The sequence below is a fragment of the Macrobrachium rosenbergii genome, chromosome 40, assembly GCF_040412425.1.
Source record: "Macrobrachium rosenbergii isolate ZJJX-2024 chromosome 40, ASM4041242v1, whole genome shotgun sequence".
NCBI lineage: Eukaryota > Metazoa > Arthropoda > Malacostraca > Decapoda > Palaemonidae > Macrobrachium > Macrobrachium rosenbergii.
In genome coordinates, this window is record NC_089780.1 from 23,857,080 (window position 1) to 23,879,172 (window position 22,093).

Below are 22,093 nucleotides of genomic sequence, written 5' to 3' on the forward strand. Positions count from 1 at the left end.
GAAAGCTTCAGATCTCAGATGAAAATGTTTTATTTTAAATGAATGCAGTATCTTAAGATTACTTAGTTTATATATATATATATTAGTTTATTATATATATATATATATATATATATATATATATATATATATATATATATATATATATATATATGCAGGGGTTCCTAGTAGATATATCTTTTTTGTGAAAGATATTCTAATTAATTGCCTACATTATTAACAGTTGATCAAGTTTGCAGTCCATACAGTTTTTTTTCAGTCATGCATTATATTATAGTGTTCTGCGTTGTTTCCATTAAACCATAATATTAGTAGTGATATAATACAAGTTAAAGATTATTACATTGTAAAAATAATGAGAAGCTGTTTCTTGAGTCGGCCTAAAGTTTAATGGGACAGATGGCGCTACATGACAACTCGCCCGTGATCAAATTTAAGTCAAAATGCCAACATAATCATCCATTACATCATAAAACAACGTAGGTGATGGAAACACAACCTAATTATGAAATGATTTATTATGTAACATTTAACAGGCAAACTTTACTTACACATGGAATCTCAGATCACATTGCAAAAGGAATGAGAAGTAGCCATCTTGAATCGCAGTTCAAATATCCTCGACTACTTTACAAGTAGTCTCTCCCTCTGGAGTGTTTGTTTCTCAGCTCGAAAACGGGAGTTAATTGGCACTATAACTTCAGTCCGTTAAATGGACGAAGTTATCTATGGTATTAGTGTGTTTTTGAGCCGACCTTAACACTCTCACAATAGACCTACTCCGTATCCTAACTATAAAATACCTTACAAATATATTCGTTGATTTTTCTAACGTTCTAGAATGACTGGTTCCTTCCTAGCGCTGAGAGATGGTTTGACAGTAGGCCTAACATCATACTACTTCACCTTGGTAGGCTCTCGTCAACTCTGCATTGTTTGAAAAGCAGTTCAGAGAGACCAGTCTAGTCTTAAAACTGTTCATTTCAGTCTAAGTACCTCGTCGTTGCCAAGAACTAAGCTATTAACGAATCCTGTAATGATTCTCAAGGCAACATCGTCATTTTTAAACCCGAACGCCGTCTTACAACAGACAGCGATTTTCGCATCGTGATCCGAGACATACAGATGTACACAAAACTTGTTCTTGTAAATGACAAATTGCTGTTGGAAAATATTCTTCCATAAAAAGGCTTCTCTGTCAAAAGGAAATTCTATCTTTTTTTTGCAGAGGTGGGGTGTGAGGAAAAAGACATCCTTTTTCTCTGCGTCTCTTGCTGTTTGCAGACCATAATGTAATGGTGACTCGGTCTAGAACGTCCGTCAAAAGCTCTTTGACAGAAAAACGAGCATTATTTACATAATAATGGTGTCCGTGGATCAGGGAGCATACATACGAATCTCTATTAATACTCTTTTAGAAGCAGATTGGAATACCACAGCTTATTATATTTATTTACATATCCATGTAAAGGGGGGTTAGGGGGTGTTTAAACACTCACATACACTCTCACAATACACTCTCGCGTTCTCTTTCGTTACGAATTCAAACTGAGACTTTAAATTGATTCTTGATTAATGCTTAAGACAGTATAGTGAATACATAAAGAATATTTTTTCTTCTCGTCTTTAGACCTAACACAACACCTAAGAATGTCAAACTAACGTAATTAATAGCTACAGATGACCTTATGGTCGATTTTTCATAGCCTAGAAATTATCTAAATGTTAAACTGAGGCAGATTTTTTATTATATAACCTTGAAGAGCAAGACTTTGTGAAGAAGACGTCCGTCTAGATTCTTCTTCTTTCTATTTTTGAATGATGACTTGCAATCACATTCAGACTACAATGGTTGTAGTGTTTTTGCCTCGAAGGCTGATTCTCATAAGGCATAAGTGATACAAGATAGTTTTCGGGTTTCATGCACTAACAGGGTCAAGAATTGGTTTTTATTTATTTATTTATTTACTTTTTTTTTTTTTAGAGAACGTTAAGTCACCGAAATTGTTCCAGACTGTTGTTGGGATTGCTGAATGTAATGTTGGTAATACTGAACGAGTAGTACTCTGAACTGGGTAAGCCTTTAGACTCACAGTGGCTTACCGTGATGAAGCATTTTCTTCAATAATTTAAATAAATCTAACTAATAATGCATTTTAAAAATTCGTTCATTAAGCATAAATGCTCATAGAGCTTCATACATTCAGTTAGAAAGTCGCAAATTCCATCTTAAACTTCGAATAGATACGAAACCTGGAATCCCAACATTACTAGAATATAACATTTTGGGAACAATTTTGGTGCTTTCACGTTCAAAACAGGGTTCAAAGGCAACCTTTATTTTGACTTGGGGACACGAATCAGAATTAAAACTCTAATGATTCTCAGAAGAAACTACTTTGGCAATAAAATATGGTGCGTATCATGGGGATGGGGGAGTGTTGATTTGCATATTTCTAAGAAGGAAACGATAGGGAATATAAATTATACGAGGTATTATCTAAAGAAAACGGTCATTGGATACTTAAGATTGCTTTGTAAAAAGCGATCCTCACCTCTGGATCAGAGTCAGGCTGTGTAGGCCTACCACACTAATTTGTTTCCTAAGGTCTTACGCTAGGTTTTTCATTTACATTTACAGTTTCTGCAGAGTAAATTTCGTCGAAATTTGTAAAAGTATATTTCTAATATTCTAATTCCTACCTCTTGAGCACATTTTGTATTGTGGAATAATAGGAAAACAGCGATTAAAAACAACAAAGGAGGGAGTTGTTTTCGGGTGTGAACTGATCTGGGCAAGGAAAAGGGGGATATTGTGTCAATTTTGTGTGACTTCGGCAACTTAAAAGAACCTGATTTAGGCGGCCATAGCATAACGGCTTCACTTTATCAGTACAAGTAGTAAGACTACCCAAAATTCTCTTCAAACCAACCACAAAAAAAGTGGCAACTTTTAACCCAAAAAACAACTGTGTTTCGTGACTCAATGGGCAAAGTTTGTCAGTATGATCATGTGAAGGAAGAAATACTGGCATGTCTCTTAATAATAATAATAATAATAATAATAATAATAATAATAATAATAATAATAATAATAATAATAATAATACCACCGATTTTAACAATTTAAAATCCCATTTGCTGACTCAGTCTGACTTCTTAGACTTGGTGTGCGGAACTGGAGTTGCCGTCGGTGCGGAATCAGTAGACTCTTTAACGGCGGAATCCGCAGTTGCTGACGATTTGACTTTATCTTGTTTCTCTTTCCTTCGTATCTGGTACTCGACGATCATTCTACAGGTCAACATGAAGAAGAAAACCTGAAAAAGAAGAAATATATAATAAATATATATAAAAATGTGTATAGGACTATCCAGTAACCAAGATTTGAAGAAACAAATCCACAGTTACGTAACTGTACAAAACTGAATCTCGAAGCTCGCTGTATAACTTTGTCTAAAATATATTTTTATAATTACAAAACTGTAGATTTCTCTCTCCATTTTGAGACTCGTGTTACTGTGAGTATTTTTTAATAACCAAGATTGCTTTCTAAAGAGGATGTATTAGAGTGGTAAAGTAGAATTCATTCTGTAGTACTAGCTCCATGGTCTGGGAGATTCCACCTCTCCTGAACAATTGTTCGGAGACTACAGCACTCCAACTCACATACAGTTACTTTATAAACCGACATAGACCTTAATGTATAAGTAAAAACTAAGGTTAGTGTCAATAATTATAAACTAAGGTGGATTGTCATCTGATGACAAACATACAAAGAGAGATATACAATCAACCAAAGATTTTCTAAAGTTAAGTCTATGAAACTGATTCTTGTAGGATTATAGTTTAAAAATTACGAATTTCTTATATGTCTATAAAGTACGTACTTATTGATAAAAATAATCACATTTTTTAGGCTCAAACCAACATCTAGAAGCTGAAAGTACGACAAATAAGCTAAAGAAAGCATGAACGTATACACTTAGGCCCATAAGCTGGAGATTGCTATGCTTACCTAAGCGAAAAATACCTCCGGCAAACTTAAGATGAAAAAAGTATTTTTTTCTTTCCTATTTATGTATCTTTTTCCTCAACGGTAAAAACAACATCATGTTGTCTTTTTGAATGTTTAATTTAAATATGTTTTGTGTTGTTTTTCGTTTGACAGTGGGATGGAGTATATATATATATATATATATATATATATATATATATATATATATATATATATATATATATATATATATATATATATATATATATATATATATATACCAAACAGTTTTTGCACTGTTTGACCCAAGGTTTACTGACATCCACGTCGTAAATTTGGAGAAAAGTGGCCTAACGGTTGTTACATGGTCCAATAACAATCTCCTCTTGAACTTAGTGGAGGAACGATCGAAATAATGCATGTAGAAGAGAGACAACGAGCCTACCTTGCAACAGAGAGCCATAGATTCACAAAAGTTCTTGAGAACTTTGTTAGGTTAACGATTCTCTCTCTCTCTCTCTCTCTCTCTCGTTAATAAAAACATGAGTAAGAACCTCAATGGAAGCCTCTCACTGTGAGATCCGATGAGAGCTATGGCGTGTGGGTGAGAGTATAGCCTAGAGGCCCTAGACTCACAGCAAGAAATAAAATAAATTTGAGAAAATCCGTGGAATTCTGTGAGCAAGGGCAAAAACAGAGGGTAATAAGAGAAGGATAAGGATTTTTACCAAGATGGCATCATGAAGAGAACATTCAGAGCCCAGAGTAGACTCTGACGGTTGCAATCATGAACCACATAGGCTTCATCTGCTTAAGTCTCAGGTTCATACACACATAGATTGTCTATATATCTGAGCCCAGATTGTCTATCCAAGAAACATACATAAAATAAAATCTGATTGATTTCGTGCAATTTGTTTCGGAAGTGATAAAATAACGGAATGAAATTATGATAAACCAATGTGGGAAGAGAGCAAGCTCGTGTCAGCGTAGCTATGTATAGGCCCACCAGGCTCACACGTGTGCATGCAGGCCGTAAATGTGTTTCGAATGCTTGTTAAAAAGTGTTGATATGTTTTTACTTCTTTGTGTATCAGTTTATATGCATGGAAATCAGTTCTGTGGTAAGTTAATAAAGTTATTCTAAGTTATAGCTATTTTGAAAACCTTTATCTAGACTGCGTTGTTAACAATTGGGCCAACATTCAGCAAAGCTTGTAAACATTTTCTGCTTATATTCCAGTAATCAAAATGATATGAAAATGAACTTGAAGAAAATTGAAAGATTATGAATCACTTAGACACTCGAATGAAAACAGCAACAGGAAGTTAAGACATCTGTCTGTCAGCTCAGATTTTCTCTGAACTGAGACTAGTAAATAAAAAGTTGCAGGTATTGAAACTATCTGCATGAAAAACAGAGTAAAAAGAATAATTTTAATAACGGTATCAGAAAATTAGGCTAGGTGGACAAAAATGAGAGCAGTTTGAGGCAAAAACGACGAGAAACAAAAAGTGTGAGATGTTTTCTCATTAGAAGATAAGTATTGAAAAAAAGATGCATTGAATGGAATAATTTTATTAAAAGACTCACATTTCGAAAGCTATTTCTTTAAGTTGAAGTCCTCGCCCCCACCGCATGTGAGAGAGAGAGAGAGAGAGAGAGAGAGAGAGAGAGAGAGAGAGAGAGAGAGAGAGAGAGAGAGAGAGAGAGAAGGGAATGAATCTGGTTTTAAAGAGAGAGAAAAGGTAAACGATAATCAGTGAAAATTAATTTTCTTTGAAGGTATTTCAGTTTAAAAAGTTGTTTCGACATATAAGGCAGTAATGGAACCTTGAATATTCCAGTCAAACGAGGCAAAAGTGGTAGGTTACGACCATAGGATAAGTTAGCCACCACGGTGTGATATGGTACTATATTCTGGAGAATGTTTCCCTAGACCTACAGTAGAAATTAATCAACACTCATCGTTTTCTTTCATTTTTTTTTGTAATTATTATCATGTTATGCCCTTCTGATAGGATAGAGTGCAGGAATCCTTCAGAATTTCCTTTTGTAATCAGGGTGAGACCAGTTAACCATGGTACTACAGTTAGGAGGATGTTTCCCTAGCCTACATTAGAAATTAATCCACACTCATAATTTTTCTTTCTTTTTCTTTAATTCCTATAATGTGATGCCCTTCTCCATACAGGATACAGTGCAGGAATCCTTCAGAAGCTCCTTCCATAAATAGGGTATGACCATAACCTGAGCTATAGTACTAACATCAGCAAAAGCTACACCAGTACAAAGTGAACCTGAACCGGAAGCCTTTGGTCAAGCCTAAACTGGGAAACCAAACAGTCCCATCCACTTTTTTGATACTCTTTCAGAACCAAACTTTGTACAGTACCTAAAGGAATTTGACAACGAACGTCCTCTGATTTCCTTATATTTACAAACCACTGGTCCCTACCTTGGAAACCAGGACTCTTTTTTTATGCAAACATTGCTAAAATATTTGGGGTTTTGACTGAGTGTTCAACTAAGTTTCATGCTCCTTAATCTGTGTACAGCACAGCCTAATAGTTTATGCCCACTTGTTTGAGAGTCTTAGACGTACAGAACATAAGTTTTGCTAAGTGATTTTCATAAACACTGCTACTTACCAACTTTCTAATGATACATGGATAAGACTGATGAGGGCAGGTTTGCTTATAATTTTGCACCGCAACTTAAAATTCTCTTTAAGAATAAAACCATTTGGTTATCTTACTGGATTACAAACTTTGTGTATGTAAGTATGCGTGCTTATGTATGTGTATGCCAAGCAGAATTAGCAGTATACTTTCGGAATTTGACTCCCGACGACCCAAGGTAGGTCCTTTTTGTGTAATTAACTTACATAGACTCAGAAAAAAAGCAAATAAAGTGAATCATTATATTTAATACAAGTCATACTACTTCTAAAAATAACAGAAATACAGGAGTTAACTATAACGAAGAAATACAGAATCCATACTCACCAAAGAGGGCGCTAATCTTTCGAACTTGTCTCCAACCATCCAGTGGTTGTAGGTAGCAAACAACATCATAATTACTAGCACCAAATTTGCCGCTTGCTTTATTCTTTCTGTTGAAAAGGGAGAAACAACATATTAAACATACAAAAAGCTCAATCAATATAGTGTATTTTTTATTATCTTAAGCACGTTTCCGCAGCAATTATCACTACAGATATCTGAAAACCAACTTTAGGCTATGGGACGTCAATGGAGAGTCTACGTTAGTCCTATAACTGACCTAGGCCTAGGTTACACTGAGAAATCAAGTGTTATATCGTTTAGCAGCGTTTTACAGGGAAAAAACATTAATATTAATAGTTTAAACACTTACTTGATGGGATGAAAGTAAGGCAGAACCCACACAGGACCTCTAATCCTCCAACGGTCCGTCGGTACCACTTCGAGGGAATTTTAAACTCTAACGTCTGCGATAGCGGGAACACTTTACTGTAACGTGCGAATTCTTTTCTCTGGAAGGAAAATGAAGGAGTTAATAAACTCCTGATGATGGGGTGATGTTTATTCAAAGGCTATGAATAAACAGAACTAGATTGAACCAAAGGAAAGGGCTTTTCAATAGGGTAAATGGTACTTTTGATACTTAGGGCAAGTCGTTCCAAGATCAGAGCACGAATCATTTTCTTAATGCCAAAGTAAAGGGATCCTAAGCACATGTACTCGTATGTGTGTGTTTGAAATGTAGGTAAAATTCTTTTATGCTAAGACAAAGTTATCAGATTGCCATAGAGAATATTTAGCGAAATCAAACGTAAAAAAGTATTAACAATCAATCAATCAATATAATCATAAAATGAAGTTCAAAACAATAATTCTAATCAATAGACTAATATCAACAATGACGACATTATCCCAGAATCCGACTGACCCAATTTTAACGTCTCAAGAGCCCAAAAATAACAGCTGAATGATTGTCCTAATTGGACCAGCTTGAATGTGGTCCAGGTGGACCAGTATGGCGCGAGTTTGTCCCGCGTAACGGAACACAGCTGGTGCAAAGGAACTTCCTCTCATTATTGGCTTCTGCTACCTTTGCGGAAATGACACACACACACACACACAAGGCAGGAGTGGTGTAATTTTGGGTGCTACCCAGTAAAGGAACTTCCCTTTGTTAATTAGACCGAGGTTTTAAGGAACGTGAGGCTAGGTTTGTAGGCTTTGTCTGTGAGTAAGGAACAACTGAAGTTTTTTGCTTTTGTCAACAGAAAATAGACTTAAATGATCTGTTTGTCTGTGAATAAAAAAAAAGAGTTTTGTTTTTATTTTGTCAAACAGAAAACAGACTTAAATGAGCTGTTTAAGTCCGTACCGTAAACAAGAAACAGAAGAGCTTTTCTGTTTTAGAACACAAAGAGACCTTAATTCTGGCAAGCAGAAACATCTAAATAAATGCAAATTTTAAATACGAAGAAAGATAATCATACAGAGAGCTCTTTTGTCATCTGATCCACCATATGTGAAACAACTGTCATTAGACCTAATGTCCCCCAGAGATATCTTTGGGGGCCACAAAGTCAGCAGAGAGTGTTTATTGTTATGAAAACACATAGTTTTTAGATGAGGAAACTAATGATTTAGTGAAGGAAATAAAATTGGTTTGTTTTAGTTGCAATTGCAAGAAAAAAAGTAGTTTATTTTCTGCATTGTGTATGATAATGTGCACATCGAATATACAGAAGTGTATTTGTACCTTAAAAAATAAGTAAATAAAAACAGATGAATACAATTGTTTTAATGAAATAGTTGATTTCGTGAGATAATGTGCTTTCATGAAATGTCTAGGCTAAGCATCTCTCTCTCTCTCTCTCTCTCTCTCTCTCTCTCTCTCTCTCTCTCTCTCTCTCTCTCTCTCTCTCTCTCATACACGTGATACATTAAACTTAATAAGTTGAAGCACCTTTTATTAAACACATCACTCTGCTCACAGAGATTCATAAACGTTATGAAACAGCAACGTCTCCTGATGAGAAAATATTCGTTTTATGGAATCATTTAAAAGTTTTTAATCAGATCTTTTAATGAACTCTTGCGTTATTTCTTCCATTTCCTCTTCTTAAGTACCTTCTAGAAGACTATTCATTTCCTTTAGTTAATTTTGATTAATTTTACTTATGAGGTTTCTGTCGCCTAGTGTAAATGCTTTAGAATTAACAATTCTTTCAGATATCCTTCAATATATTTCGATGTGCATAGTTGGCCTAGGCCTAGCTACTGCACAGTGTATAGGCTGATTTGCTCAGATAGTGGTCACAGGGTTACATAAACTGCTATCATTCCCTCCACTGGCTTCATTAAGGACTGAACTACATTCAAGTATCCTTTTTTCGTCTGTTTCATGTGTGGTACCAATTACAATCACCAGATATACAGTGATCAACTATCTCTACTTACAGTGTGAACTCAACTGAAATGCAGTGAGAATGCTTGAGTGTAGCCTCGGAATACATACAGGTAAACCACAATATAATTAAAATACAAAACATGTCTAAGAAACATCAAACGTACTGCAAGTGCTAAAATAAAAGGAAAATCAAAGTAACATAGAAATAAATCATGCCAATTTGTCGTGAGAGAGAGAGAGAGAGAGAGAGAGAGAGAGAGAGAGAGAGAGAGAGAGAGATTTGCCAAACGGCCATAAAAAGGGAAATAGGGAAATATTCTCCCTGTTTGGACTCGTTAGTAGCTGGTTCCTTCAGGCAAGTGGAAAGTGACCAACTGCGGACTTTGAAGACACTTTTTATTCACTCAGTGTCATATTAATGGACTTTTTATCATCATTTTCATTCTCAGCTAGTACTATGCAACAGGATCTTAAACCCACCACACCTTTCTCCAGTCTGGCTATTGCCCACTAAAAGTGCCCTGTTAGAAAATGAGGCTTATTTAAAACATATATGTATATATATTTATAATCTTCACAGAAGTGGGGAAGTAACTAATCTGAATAAATATACTAATGGTAAACCAGCAACTTAATCTTATCAGCCTTGCAGGAGTAAGAGGCAGCTAAGAATCAGGCTGAGAAAATAATGAAAATGTCGGACAGACACCAGAGAAACTGCTTCTAGGGAAAAGGCAGATGCCTGCTAGCAACTGAATAGGAAACAAATGAAGAGATGGAATCACTTCTTATTCATCAGTGAGTACTGGTGAACAAGGGGGCCGGGGTTGGTTACACAAAGCAGGGACCAACCAGAAGGGTTTCCTGTCACGATTCAAAATGATCGGAGGTAAGGTTGACAACAGAGTGCTTAAAGATATGAGAATATAGCAAACTAGTAAACTCTGGCATTCTCAAACTAAGAAATATAAAACACTCTAAGGATATAATGAAGCTTACTATTCTACAAAGTTCTGGATATATTAAGGGATGAGGAGCATATAAGAGTGGCCTAAGCTTTTAATATTTCCTTATTTGAGGAAATATGGTCAGGTGTTGTGTCACGCAAAGAAACTGAAATTGCCGGTTAGGTCTAACGAAATAGGCTCTGGAACAAAATATCCTCAATGTCTAAGTTAAGAGATAAAGGTGAGGGGGTACTTTGTGTACAAATGGTGAGGTGGGGTTAGATGTACTTAAGTGAAAACAAATCGAGATGCAGTTCCAATGGAAACACAAAGCACAAAGCACCGGGAAACTGTCACATGACCGACACTAAAAAATAGTAGAAATATACGACTAGGAAGTCTATCTACCCCGTATATATAAACTCAATACATGATACTCATACGCCATCATCACATCAACTCGTTCTTGCCCTAAAGTAAAGATGAAAACGCCTCTGAAGACACTGTATATGAGTCTAGACGCCCGGCAGCCTCCACCCGTCAGTAGTAGGTGGACACGTGTCGTCGGCTTCTCGACCCTTGGGTAATGGGTCAATGATCTACCTTCTTCGACCTAGGTTTGACCAAAGCAGACGTTTATATATATATATATATATATATATATATATATATATATATATATATATATATATATATATATATATATATATATATATATATATATATATATATATATAATATATGTATTATGTATATATATATGTGTGTATGTATAATATGTGTATTAATGTATATATGGAAACAATATGTCGGCCTACAACCAATCCCGTGAAAAAGATTCCCCGAAATTTTTATTTGTGGTCCATGTGTGTTTTGGCGATCATCTTGAAGGGCCACTTTAATCAACGCTGTTTGTGCCTCCATCCTGCGATTGGTGGCCCTTCTCTCACTCAGTCTCCCCCTCTCTCTTTCTCTCTTTTATCCATTTTTTCCTTCAATTTTCGTTTTCGAAATGCGCCCTGTGGTCGTGTTACACTTTAGAACCAATGCCGTATCGATTCACGTAGCCGAGATACACAGAGTAATTTCCCCCAGTTTTCCCTTGTATAATATCTGTATGTTCGACAAATCCGCTCTCCTCTCTCTTACTCTTACTCGCTCTCTCTCTCTCTTTCTCTCCAGACCTCACCTTACACCGAAATAAAAAAAAAAGAAAAAAAAAATAATATAAAGCCTTCCAGCGGAAAGGTTTCTTCGGATCTGTAATACCATCGACCCCTGGGGCCTCAAGGAACGCTCCACTCACCAGATCCTTATGGAGTTCTTTACTAATTTTTGGCGTTAATTTCGTCGTGCCTACAAATATAAAGAAAATCCCCAGTAACACCGAAAGCGACTTTAACACTATGGACGCCATGGCTAAAGCAGGCTGACTGGCCGGAGCAGAGCGAGTGGTGTTTGTCTGGCGAGCGCCTGCGCGATGTTAGAGATGGGGATGGCTATAGCTCTCTCTCTCTCTCTCTCTCTCTCTCTCTCTCTCTCTCTCTCTCTCTCTCTCTCTCTCTCTCTCTCTCTCTCTCTCTCTCTCTCTCTCTTCCCCCTTTATCCCCGATCTGTTTCAGCGTTCGTGAATAAAAAAAAAAGAAGAAGAAAGCTCCCTGGTGCGTAAACATGGCGGCATTCTCTCCAGCCGGTTTAGATATTTTTGAATGTACTCCTCGCTGAAGTTTGTTATTTGATGAAGGTTTAGTTGAAAAATAAATCTGTAATTTTTTCATAAATCACCATTTCTTATTTTATGTTTTTATTTATATTTGAGCATTTTTTCCGCACGTTAGCCAAGAGAGCGGCAGAGTACGCTCCCTTTATCGATCTCCCTTCGTGTACTATATATGAGTGAGCTTTCCCATTAAACCTTCTTAGCGACCACGCTCGATATTTTATACGCTCTCTCTCTCTCTCTCTCTCTCTCTCTCTCTCTCTCTCTGTGTGTGTGTGTGTGTGAATTATATTACTTCATTACTAACTTCATAATTATATTATATTTACAATTACATTGCACAACCATACGTATATATACTGTATATACACACACATACACACACATATATATATATATATATATATATATATATATATATATATATTGTATTCTTTAAATGAAGGTCCAATTTTATAAATTGGTGGATAAAATGGCTAATTATAACATTAAGAAATATTCTTAATCATTTCAACATATTTATATTTTCAGTTGACTAAAAAATGCAGTGAAATATTTGTACAAAACCCCTTAGAGTCTTTTACAACTGAATTTTATATCTGTAAGTGTAAAATAAATCCAACTGTATTTCTAGATATTTTAATTGATTACTTTATTAAATATAATAATCAACAATGAATAAGTGAGTGAATGAGTAAATGTGCTGTAGACCTATGAAGGATATAGAGTTTGGCAATGAAAAATATACTTCAGTTTACTGGACAAACGTGCCCATTTGAACCAGTCGTAAGCAGGCTCATGAGTATTTTGGTGAAATAAATTGCAAGTAAACCCCAAGTTTAAAATCGGATATAAGCTGATATTACGAAGCTTTTTACGTGTAAACAAGGTAATACTGCATAGGCTATATAGGTCTAGCTCACCTTTTCAGATCCAGTTAGACTTGAGATTATGATCTTTATTGAAAATTGATTTATCGTCTTTCTTTAGCACAAGAAAAAGTTGCTTGATTGTTAACATTGACCTGGAAATGTCACAAAGAATTGAATATTGGGTCAAATTAAGATATACAGTGCATTAAGAAGTACACCAAAAGAAATTCTGAAGATGTGGTTTTCCAAAACAAATGTATAGGCTGCGCAGAAAAGAGGAATATAGGAATAAGATAAATAAAAACAAATTAGAAGCAGAAATAAGAGACAACACAAAGTAGCAGGATAGTGATAAATAGAAAAAATTACAGAATAAAGAAAGGAATAGGTAACTTTATTTTAAAGTTAAATGTCGATTTAAGATATAGGCCTAAGTGTGGCTCAGATTACAGAAAAGAGAGCACTGAAATTCTGACACGATTATAAAGAAGACATAAATGAAGTAATTGGAAAGTTATTGTTTCTTGATAATAGCATAGAGAAGTAAAAAGAAATATTTTAAAGAACGAAGGAATGAAACGAAAAGACCCAACAAAAAGCTCATGAACAATCTTATAAGCAATTGAAGCGCCGTTGCAAAGATATATTCAAGCTGTTACTACTAGTTGACATAATTCATGCCTGACAGTGACGTAAGAAGTGTTGTAATAATATTATAGGTAAGATTTACTTATAAATAATGTTATTGAAGTTATAAAGACTGCACGGGCAGTCATTTCAGTTTTATACTTTGAAATAAAATAAAGCAAAAGATCACCTTAGACTGAGTGAAATATTATTGCTATATAATCTCTCTCTCATATAACATGATAATTGTATCATATTAGGCCAGGATATTGATTATGTTTTAATCGTTAATTTTGTAATTTGTATAATTATTGATTGATACTTGATCTCTTTTGTGACTTGATAATTTTATAATATTGATTATAATTTTATATGATTATTGATTAATGCTATAATACTTTAATTTCTCTCTAAATAGGCTTACATGGTCCATAAATTGATTAATGCTATGATACTTTAATTCCTCTCTAAATAGGCTTATTCTACATTATCCGTAAATTTTCCTTCTCCTTAACGATTGTTTTATGTGCATTTATCATTATTTTTTATACAAACCAATTGTTTTTGTAACTCATCTCCCCCTATAGCTTATATATATAACAGCTATTATGAAACCCCAGTGGGAAATGGGTTTTAGGGGGTGGGGAACCAAAAATAAGGCATTTGACATTAACAGGTATGGTGTAAAATGCTTAACTGATCTAACCTAACCTCACCTATGGCACAGGGCCCTTACCTGGTCCACGGGGGCATACCCCACCTAACCTGATCTAGAGTGGCCACAGGGATGCATTTTAACCATACCTTTCTTTACCTAATCTAACCTATGGTACTGGATCCTTACTTAGCCAGTTGGCGTTGACAGAAAGCACTGCTACAGATTCAGTGGTAGGCCTAATTCTGATGTATATCCTCACTTGTGAAGGCAGCATAAGGTCAGAGACAAGTTCCTCGCTGGGTGAGCGGGTTCTGTTCTCAGCTACCACTCTGTTGGTCCCGAGTTCGAATCTCTGACCGGCCAGTGAAGAACAAGAGGAATTTGTTTCTGGTGATAGAAATTAATTTCTTGCTATAATGTGGTTCGGATTCCACAATAACCTGTAGGTCCCGTTGCTAGGTAACCAATTGGTTCTTAGCCACATAAAGATTCAAAAATAAAATCTAATCCTTCGGGCCAGCCCTAGGAGAGCTGTTAATCAGCTCAGTGGTCTGGTTAAACTAAGATATACTTAACTTTTAGGTCAGAGACAATTGATATTGCTGAAAATCATTGACTGTAAATCTAATCCTTCAAGGCCGAGATGTAGTTCCTCGTTTGGCGAGTCGATAGAGTTCTTGGCTAGCACTCTGCTAGGCCCAAGTTCGAGTCTCCGGACGGCCAATGCAGACTTAGAGGAATTTATTTCTGGTGATAGAAATTCATTTCTTGGTATAATGTGGTTCAGATTCCACAATAAGCTGTAGGTCCCGTTGCTAGGTAACCAACTGGTTCTTAGCCACATAAAATAAGTCTAATCCTTTGGGTCAGCCCTAGGAGAGCTGTTAATCAGCTCAGTGGTCTGGTTAAACTAAGGTATACTTAACTTAAGGCTGAGATGTTAATTGGTATCCAGTGGTAGAATTCCACACCACTGACAGCTGGTTTAGCATCAGACATCCAGGAAATACAGATATAGACCATGACAGATGCATATACAACTGCAATTTCATGATACTTTTTCCACATGCCAATCACATAATGTGTCTACAGTACATGGATGTAGAGTCCTAGCTCTGGGAATTCTTTTGTGAAGTCCAGGGATCCTTTAAAATGCATGAAATTTTAATCTTATTATGACTAAAGACCCCCATCAAGTGATAGCCAAACTTTAAAGAAAGGGACATATGATTAATTTCAACATACCCTATTAGATGTTTTGTAAATAAATATTCAATTCCTTTAGGTTATATGGGAGTTGCAGAAATCTGGCAGTAATCAGTGGGGCTAGAGCAAACCCAGCTACATTTACCAGATGGAATAATGTTATACTAAGTTCAGGATTTAGTGTAAGACAATGGTTTGTATGTTGAAGATGTTTTATTTTTCTTTATTTTTTTTTCAGACAAAGTAATGAGGTACTAATGTTTTATGAGTGAATGGTTACACATTTCATGTTATGTTGTAGAAGATGAATGTAATATATGCATTTTTGTGCTCAATGAATATTAGAGATAAACTTTTCCCTCTTTTAAAGGTTCTGTCATGTTTCAGGACCTGTACATTATGAAGATTAATGGCAAAACACAGTTAGTAGGCAACAAAGTCATTCTTGTGCCGTACAAGAAATCCCACGTCGAAAAGTATCATAAGTGGATGCAGTCACCGAGATTGCAGGAACTTACTGCATCTGAGCCTCTTACCGAAGAGGAAGAATATGAGATGCAGAAGTCATGGTACGAAGACGATAACAAATGTACATTTATCATATTAGACAAAGACTGTTTTGAAGAAACAGGATCTGAAGAGCAGTCCATGATAGGTGATACTAATCTTTACCTTAGTGAAGATGAAGGTAAATCTGTAGCGGAGGGAGAAATAATGATTGCGGAAACTGCCTTTGCAGGGAAGAAGCGAGGCTGGGAAGCGATGCTCCTCATGTTCCGCTATGGAGTGGAATTCTTAGGAATCACAAAGTATCAAGTGAAAATTGGTATGTCGAACACTCCAAGTATTTGTATGTTCAAAAAGATGAATTTCTGCACTGTGTCCGAGTCACAAGTGTTCCAGGAGATCACTATGGAAAGTGAAGTGAATGAGACATGGAAAACCTGGTTAAGTGAGAACACAAAACATTGTAGTGTTGTTCCACATGAAAATGAAGATTTAGAATGAAGTGTGATACTAAGAGGGAAGTGATTTTTTTATGATATTTTGATCTTATAATGGGGGTGCCCACCTCCAAGCCCTGTTGTTTCATTCTGTTCATGGACCAGACAACACAAAGGCTGGCTTATAGCTGCTTGGGACCTGGGGGTCCACCCATGCATGTGCAGTGCTTCATGCCACTTTTCTCTTTATTTTAAGATCAGTATTTTACTTGCTTACAGAATGGGCTAATTATAAGTGAGGAGTTTGTATGGTAAATTAAATGTTCTTTTTAAGACAATAACTTGTTTTTGTTTTGTATAGGCAGAGATGTCTGGTACTATAATCAGGAAAGCCAGTGCTTCTGACAGTGAAAAATTACTGGTTTTGATCAAAGAACTATCAAAGGAGCTCCAGTTAACGTCATCGCAGTTAACGCAAAAAGGTAATATAAATGTGTTTGGGATCAATTAACCAGTGTTATAATTTTGCTTTTGTATTTGGCTTTTTTATAAATCAGATCTTTCATGCTGTATTCACTAGGCAGTTTAGATTTCCAGTTGCCTAATAAGTGTTCAGTTAGTTGATCTTTCTTCAATTCAACTTTATTTGTTTAAGTAATTTTCAGCTGCTATATTGCAGCCTAACAGTGTAATCTTCATTCTTTACTTATAAATGGTGCATGATATGTTCCTACTCAAATAAAATGTTTATATTTCACACAAGCTTTATTTATCACTGATAGAGAAATTATTCTGCTCCAAGTTGGCAAAATAGTGCATTATAGACAAGCATCATTACAAATAATTTCCTTATTTTAGTAGATGTTGCCACATAATGACTAAATAATGAAATTGAGCTTTCACTCAAGTTTCAAAGGAATTATCAAGGCCACCTAGGACACCACTGAGATAGAGGAAATAAATGTTTTCTAGAAAAACATTGTTGGTTACTTTAGTGATTTTGTGTAGAATAAGTACCCTGGAAATTTCAGACAGGTCAAGTGGTTTTGAAATGCTAAACTTATTTAGCAAGAACCAGCCTTAACAATGAAAAGAACAGCAACAAAAATAATAATAAGAGAACTTTTAAAGTTAAAATGAAAAGGGAATAGGATAACTATCACTGGCTTAAATGGTATCCACCTAGATCCAATGAATGGAAATTGAAACCAGAATGTTTCAACATCAGCCAGAATGGGAATAGGCTACCTTCACTTGCAAAATGGCCCTGTTTTTGAACAGGTTACCAGTATGTGGTATCTTCTCTGAAGCTGATTGATCTTTATCCAGAAATCTTCTGTTGTCTATAACCAAAAACATTTTAGCAGTGAAGTGTAAGATAAACAATAAATATTAAGGTACAAAAATACAAAAATCCTATTTATCCCTCTTTACAGATTTAGAAGATGATGCTGCTGGAAAGCCAGCAATCTTTACTATCTATGTCTGTCAAAATGCCAAAGGTGACCTTATTGGGTATGTACTGTTTTATAATACATATTCTACATGGGAAGGTAGAAGTCTTTGTGTAGAGGAACTCTTTGTAGTTACTTCCCAGAGGAAAAAGGGGATTGGCTCATCTTTACTAAAGAAAGCAGTACAGGTAGGTTGAGATTTGGTTTTTTATGTATTTTAAAACTACTCATTTTACTCATAGTATGCTGCATTGTATTAGTGCTTTCAGTTATCACCAGTTGTACATGCATGTATTTTTGTTTGGAAGAGAAATGATGACTACACTATATAATTCTGAATCATTGCCATATCTTACTGTGTCCCCATAGGGAGTTAATGCTGTCAGTGCACCTCACATGGTGTACTGTAGGCATCAATTGAGGTTCTTTGCAGCATCCCTTCAGCCCCTAGCTGCAGATAAGGCTAATGTACAATTGTGGGTTTGTGCTAAAACAAATTGTTTTTCACCAAAATATTGGCCTGTTAAAGACTGGTTCCTCTTAGGTCGCGCTCGAGAGAGGATGCGGTCGCTGTAATATCACAGCCTATCCAGGAAATAAATTCCTTACCAGTCAGGGTGCTATTGACCTCACAGACATTGAGAAGTGGCTTTTCTTCAGAATGAACCAAAACGCCTTGGAACATTTTGCTCAAAGGTAGGTACTGTACAAAGAAGAATTTTGTGAACTGTCTGCTACTGCTGTATCTACATAGGACTGTAGATTTAATGAGTAAAATAACTTTATTATATTGTATATTTGCGTGTTTACTTGGGCACATGAGGCAACCATTAAAACAGTAGACAATTTCTGGCTAAGCTGCAGTTCATGTACTGACTTTTCTCAACACAATCATAACCTCTCTCCTTTACTTGTGCTGTATTGCAAGTTAATCCGTAGAATTTTAATTTTTTAGCCAGCATTCATGCTTAGTTCATGCATATCCTAAACCCATTACTGATATTTTCTTGAATGCAGTATTTTTTGTATGTTTTTGCTATTGCTTTCTGGTATTTTCATCTATACCTGTTCTGTCTCTGTCATATAATTTTATTTCATTCAGTAGAGTTTTCATAAATCTCTCTCTCTCTCTCTCTCTCTCTCTCTCTCTCTCTCTCTCTCTCTCTCTCTCTCTCTCTCTCTCTCTCTCTCTCACACACACACACACACACACACACACACACACACACACACACACACACACACACACACACACACACACACACACGTATCCATTAAGATTAATTACTGAAAACATACCAGTACACCCTAGAAGGAAAAATACTTGTTTCTGTGAGATTTTCAGTAATAGGCTTCTTGATGTGAACTATGTTGATTATCAAATTTCTCTGTTGAGTGGAAAACACCTTTTAATTGTAATATTTTTGTTTTCCTTGCATCTTGAATGCTGAAGTAATTATTTTTATGAATTATGTAGATTATTATTCTTTCATCTTTGCAGGTGTAAAATTGTAGAAGGAACCAAAATAAGGGAAGCGACCAGAGAAGATTTTAAAGGCGTTATGAGGCTCATTCAAGACCTTGCAGATTATGAGAAGATGCCTGATGGCCCTAAGATTACTGCAAAAAGTATGTAATGAGCTGTGTTTGGGAGAAATGATTTCTTTATGTAATATTTACTCCCTTTGCTTGGATTTTATGAAAGAAGATAGATTTGTTTCAGTGACTGCTTCATTTTGTCACTGTGTTATCTCTTGAGTTTTGTTTTACAGTACATTGCAGTAGAATACCTTGGAAATTTTAAAAATTAGGTAGTATATAACTTTTCCAATAGGTACTAGAAATTTATGATTAGCTGTTACTCATCTTCAGTTATTGAAAAATTACAGTATGTCACAAGTGAAGTATTTTATATATTTGACGTATTTGTTGTCAGCATCTTATTTATAAAGGTATAAATATTATTGATATTATTAAGTTTGGCATGGGAAGGGGGACAGGCCTAACTCTAGATAAAGAAGAACAATTAGGGCGAGTAGACATAATAATTTTATAATGATAGGCAAAACCTGAAAAATATATGATATAAAAGAATATAATCTTTCCATAGATCATCTGCAGTACCAACATTGAAAAAGTTTTGGAAGAGATTTTGATCTTTTTATGGGATTTTAGCAGCTCCTCTAATAATGCTTAGCCTGCATTCTTGGTGCTGATCTTTAGACCTCTCAAGTACTGTACTACATCGCTAGGCATCGTAGGAAACTTGACAACTGTATACCATGAAAAATGTAATGTTTGTATGTAAACTGTAACAAACTCTACAAGGTATACTTGTAAGGATGTCCAACTAAGCTTGGTGTATTAATTTTCTTTTCCAGCTTTAGAAGAAGACAGTCAAAGCAGTGAAGCATTCTATGAATGTTATGTGGCAGAAGCAGAGGGTCAGTTGGTTGGATATAGCATCTTTTTCTACACTTTCAATGGAGAAGGACCTGGTGTATACATGGAGGATCTTTATGTAACCCCAGAGTACAGGAAAAAGGGAATTGGAATGGCACTATGGGGAAGTGTGATTAAGGTAAGATTACTGCAGCTGTTTATGGAATTGTTGAAGTAACATTCAGTGTTATCTGTAAACTAAGCTGAGGATAAGTTCTGATAAAGGAAAAGGTTTCATGTAAAGAAAAGAAACTCTTGACTTCTTATCCAGGAATGAATACACAGTATACATATATCCAGGACACCGATGAGGATTTCGATTTCAGCAGTGGCATTTGATGTAGGCAGGTTGAATTCAAAAGGTTATCCTCAGTCATTGTGTCTACCTTGAGGTCTGCCATGGAGATAGACTATGAGTAGTTTTTAGAAAACCCTGGGCCAAAAAAGGGAGGTCCCTTGTGGCTCATGAAGAATGGAAGGCACTGGAGCCCAAACCTGAATATCAGCATCAGATTAGCCAAAGAAACTTTTGTTCTATTTCTGCTATTTTTGGTATGTTAATTTTTCAAATATTTTTCACACCAATAAATATCTGAGCTAGTAGCTGATTTTCCCAACAATGAAAAACAAGTCTTTACCTGTACCAGATAAAAAACCTGTGAATTTTCCTATATCTCAATTTAAAATGTCCAGTATGGTGACCATGTTTTGTATGCTGCTATAAGTAGCTCAAATGCTTACTTATACTACTCCTTGACCTACTTTTACTTCTTATTTTTTCCAGGCTGGTCTTAACATTGGAGGCAAACGGTGTGATTTTGCTGTCCTAGACTGGAACACCCCGAGTATTGATTTCTACAAACATATGGATGCGGTAGATATGACGCAACAGAGGGGCTTCCATTTTTATAGAATGACCAAAGACGTTATGTTGTCATGTGTAAATACTTCTTGACCTTTTTAATATATGTGTTTCAACTGTGTTGAACAATAGAATATATTGAATTCTGAATAAAAAAATATTAGATACATAAACAAGAGTATTTTTGTGGTTTGATTACTGTGTATTTTATGTGCTTTTGTGACCATCTCTCTGGTCCATGGAAAGTAATGCTGTAAATCAGTTTAGTATCATGGTATACATTCCTGGTTTTGTTTCCAAAATTGCAGTTGAAAGATTTAGTTCTTGAAAATGCAACTTTTTCATACAAACCCATCAGTTATATAATGACCATCTTCACTGTCTCTGATTTCCTCTGTTACACACCATTCTGGTGCCTTCTGGGCAGAAGAGCAATTGTTCATGCACGTCCCCTGTGAACCCAACAGCAGAAACAAACTATCCTCATAATTCAAGTAAACTGGATACAAAACAGCTAGAGATGAGATGAGTAGTAAGCGTTCTGTATGTGATCGACAAGTTTGTATGGAAATTACCTTTTAATGTTTTAGAAATGCAGTTCTTTCATTAGATCCCCATTAAAATTAAAGTTCCCAGCTTGATTGAGAGTGACGAGTGGGCCCGCAAGAGTTTTTTTGGACTCTGTGAGTCAGGGACTGAGGCTCGTGTGTGTCACTGGGTTCCTTTTAAGTTGTAGAAGATGTGAGCTTATAAATCCTATAGGCCACAAATAATGAGCAATGACTAAAGGAAGGATAAGAACAGGTAAAAGATGGAGGCTACTGCAGGATTTCCAACCCATTTTCAGATGACAGGCACCTAGTGGTTTTTTATGGAATAAATGAGAGTACCACTATAATTTTTGATACTGCTGAGCAGTCCAGTTTTAAATTCCACTAAAACTTTGTTTTACCT

General features: G+C 35.7%; 3 protein-coding genes across 6 annotated transcripts; 2 read left to right on the top strand and 1 right to left on the bottom strand.

The window, feature by feature from the left end:
• Window positions 1–500: 500 nt before the first annotated feature.
• Window positions 501–11,817, bottom strand: LOC136826247 (novel acetylcholine receptor chaperone). The gene is made up of 4 exons (XM_067083370.1): window positions 11,661–11,817; window positions 7,377–7,515; window positions 7,007–7,113; window positions 501–3,320 (listed from the first exon to the last, which is right to left on the bottom strand). Exons 1-4 carry the CDS (start codon window positions 11,769–11,771, stop codon window positions 3,147–3,149), a joined length of 531 nt encoding a protein of 176 aa, XP_066939471.1. The 5' UTR covers window positions 11,772–11,817; the 3' UTR covers window positions 501–3,146.
• Window positions 11,818–13,544: 1,727 nt separating this feature from the next.
• LOC136826248 (thialysine N-epsilon-acetyltransferase-like) lies at window positions 13,545–21,320 on the top strand. Of its 4 annotated transcripts, none has more exons than XM_067083373.1 (8): window positions 13,609–13,665; window positions 15,825–15,859; window positions 16,743–16,863; window positions 17,818–18,023; window positions 18,380–18,531; window positions 19,337–19,464; window positions 20,217–20,416; window positions 21,062–21,320. In XM_067083373.1, exons 3-8 carry the CDS (start codon window positions 16,749–16,751, stop codon window positions 21,230–21,232), a joined length of 972 nt encoding a protein of 323 aa, XP_066939474.1. In that variant the 5' UTR covers window positions 13,609–13,665; window positions 15,825–15,859; window positions 16,743–16,748; the 3' UTR covers window positions 21,233–21,320. The 4 variants fall into 4 exon arrangements, with proteins under 4 accessions (XP_066939473.1, XP_066939475.1, XP_066939474.1 ...); XM_067083371.1 differs by adding an exon at window positions 15,517–15,630 and having other exon boundaries at window positions 13,634–13,665; window positions 15,825–16,863; XM_067083372.1 differs by lacking the exon at window positions 15,825–15,859 and having other exon boundaries at window positions 13,545–13,665.
• On the top strand, window positions 15,837–16,445 carry Mnat9 (microtubule-associated Nat9). The gene has a single exon (XM_067083602.1). It carries the CDS (start codon window positions 15,837–15,839, stop codon window positions 16,443–16,445), a length of 609 nt encoding a protein of 202 aa, XP_066939703.1.
• Window positions 21,321–22,093: the final 773 nt, after the last annotated feature.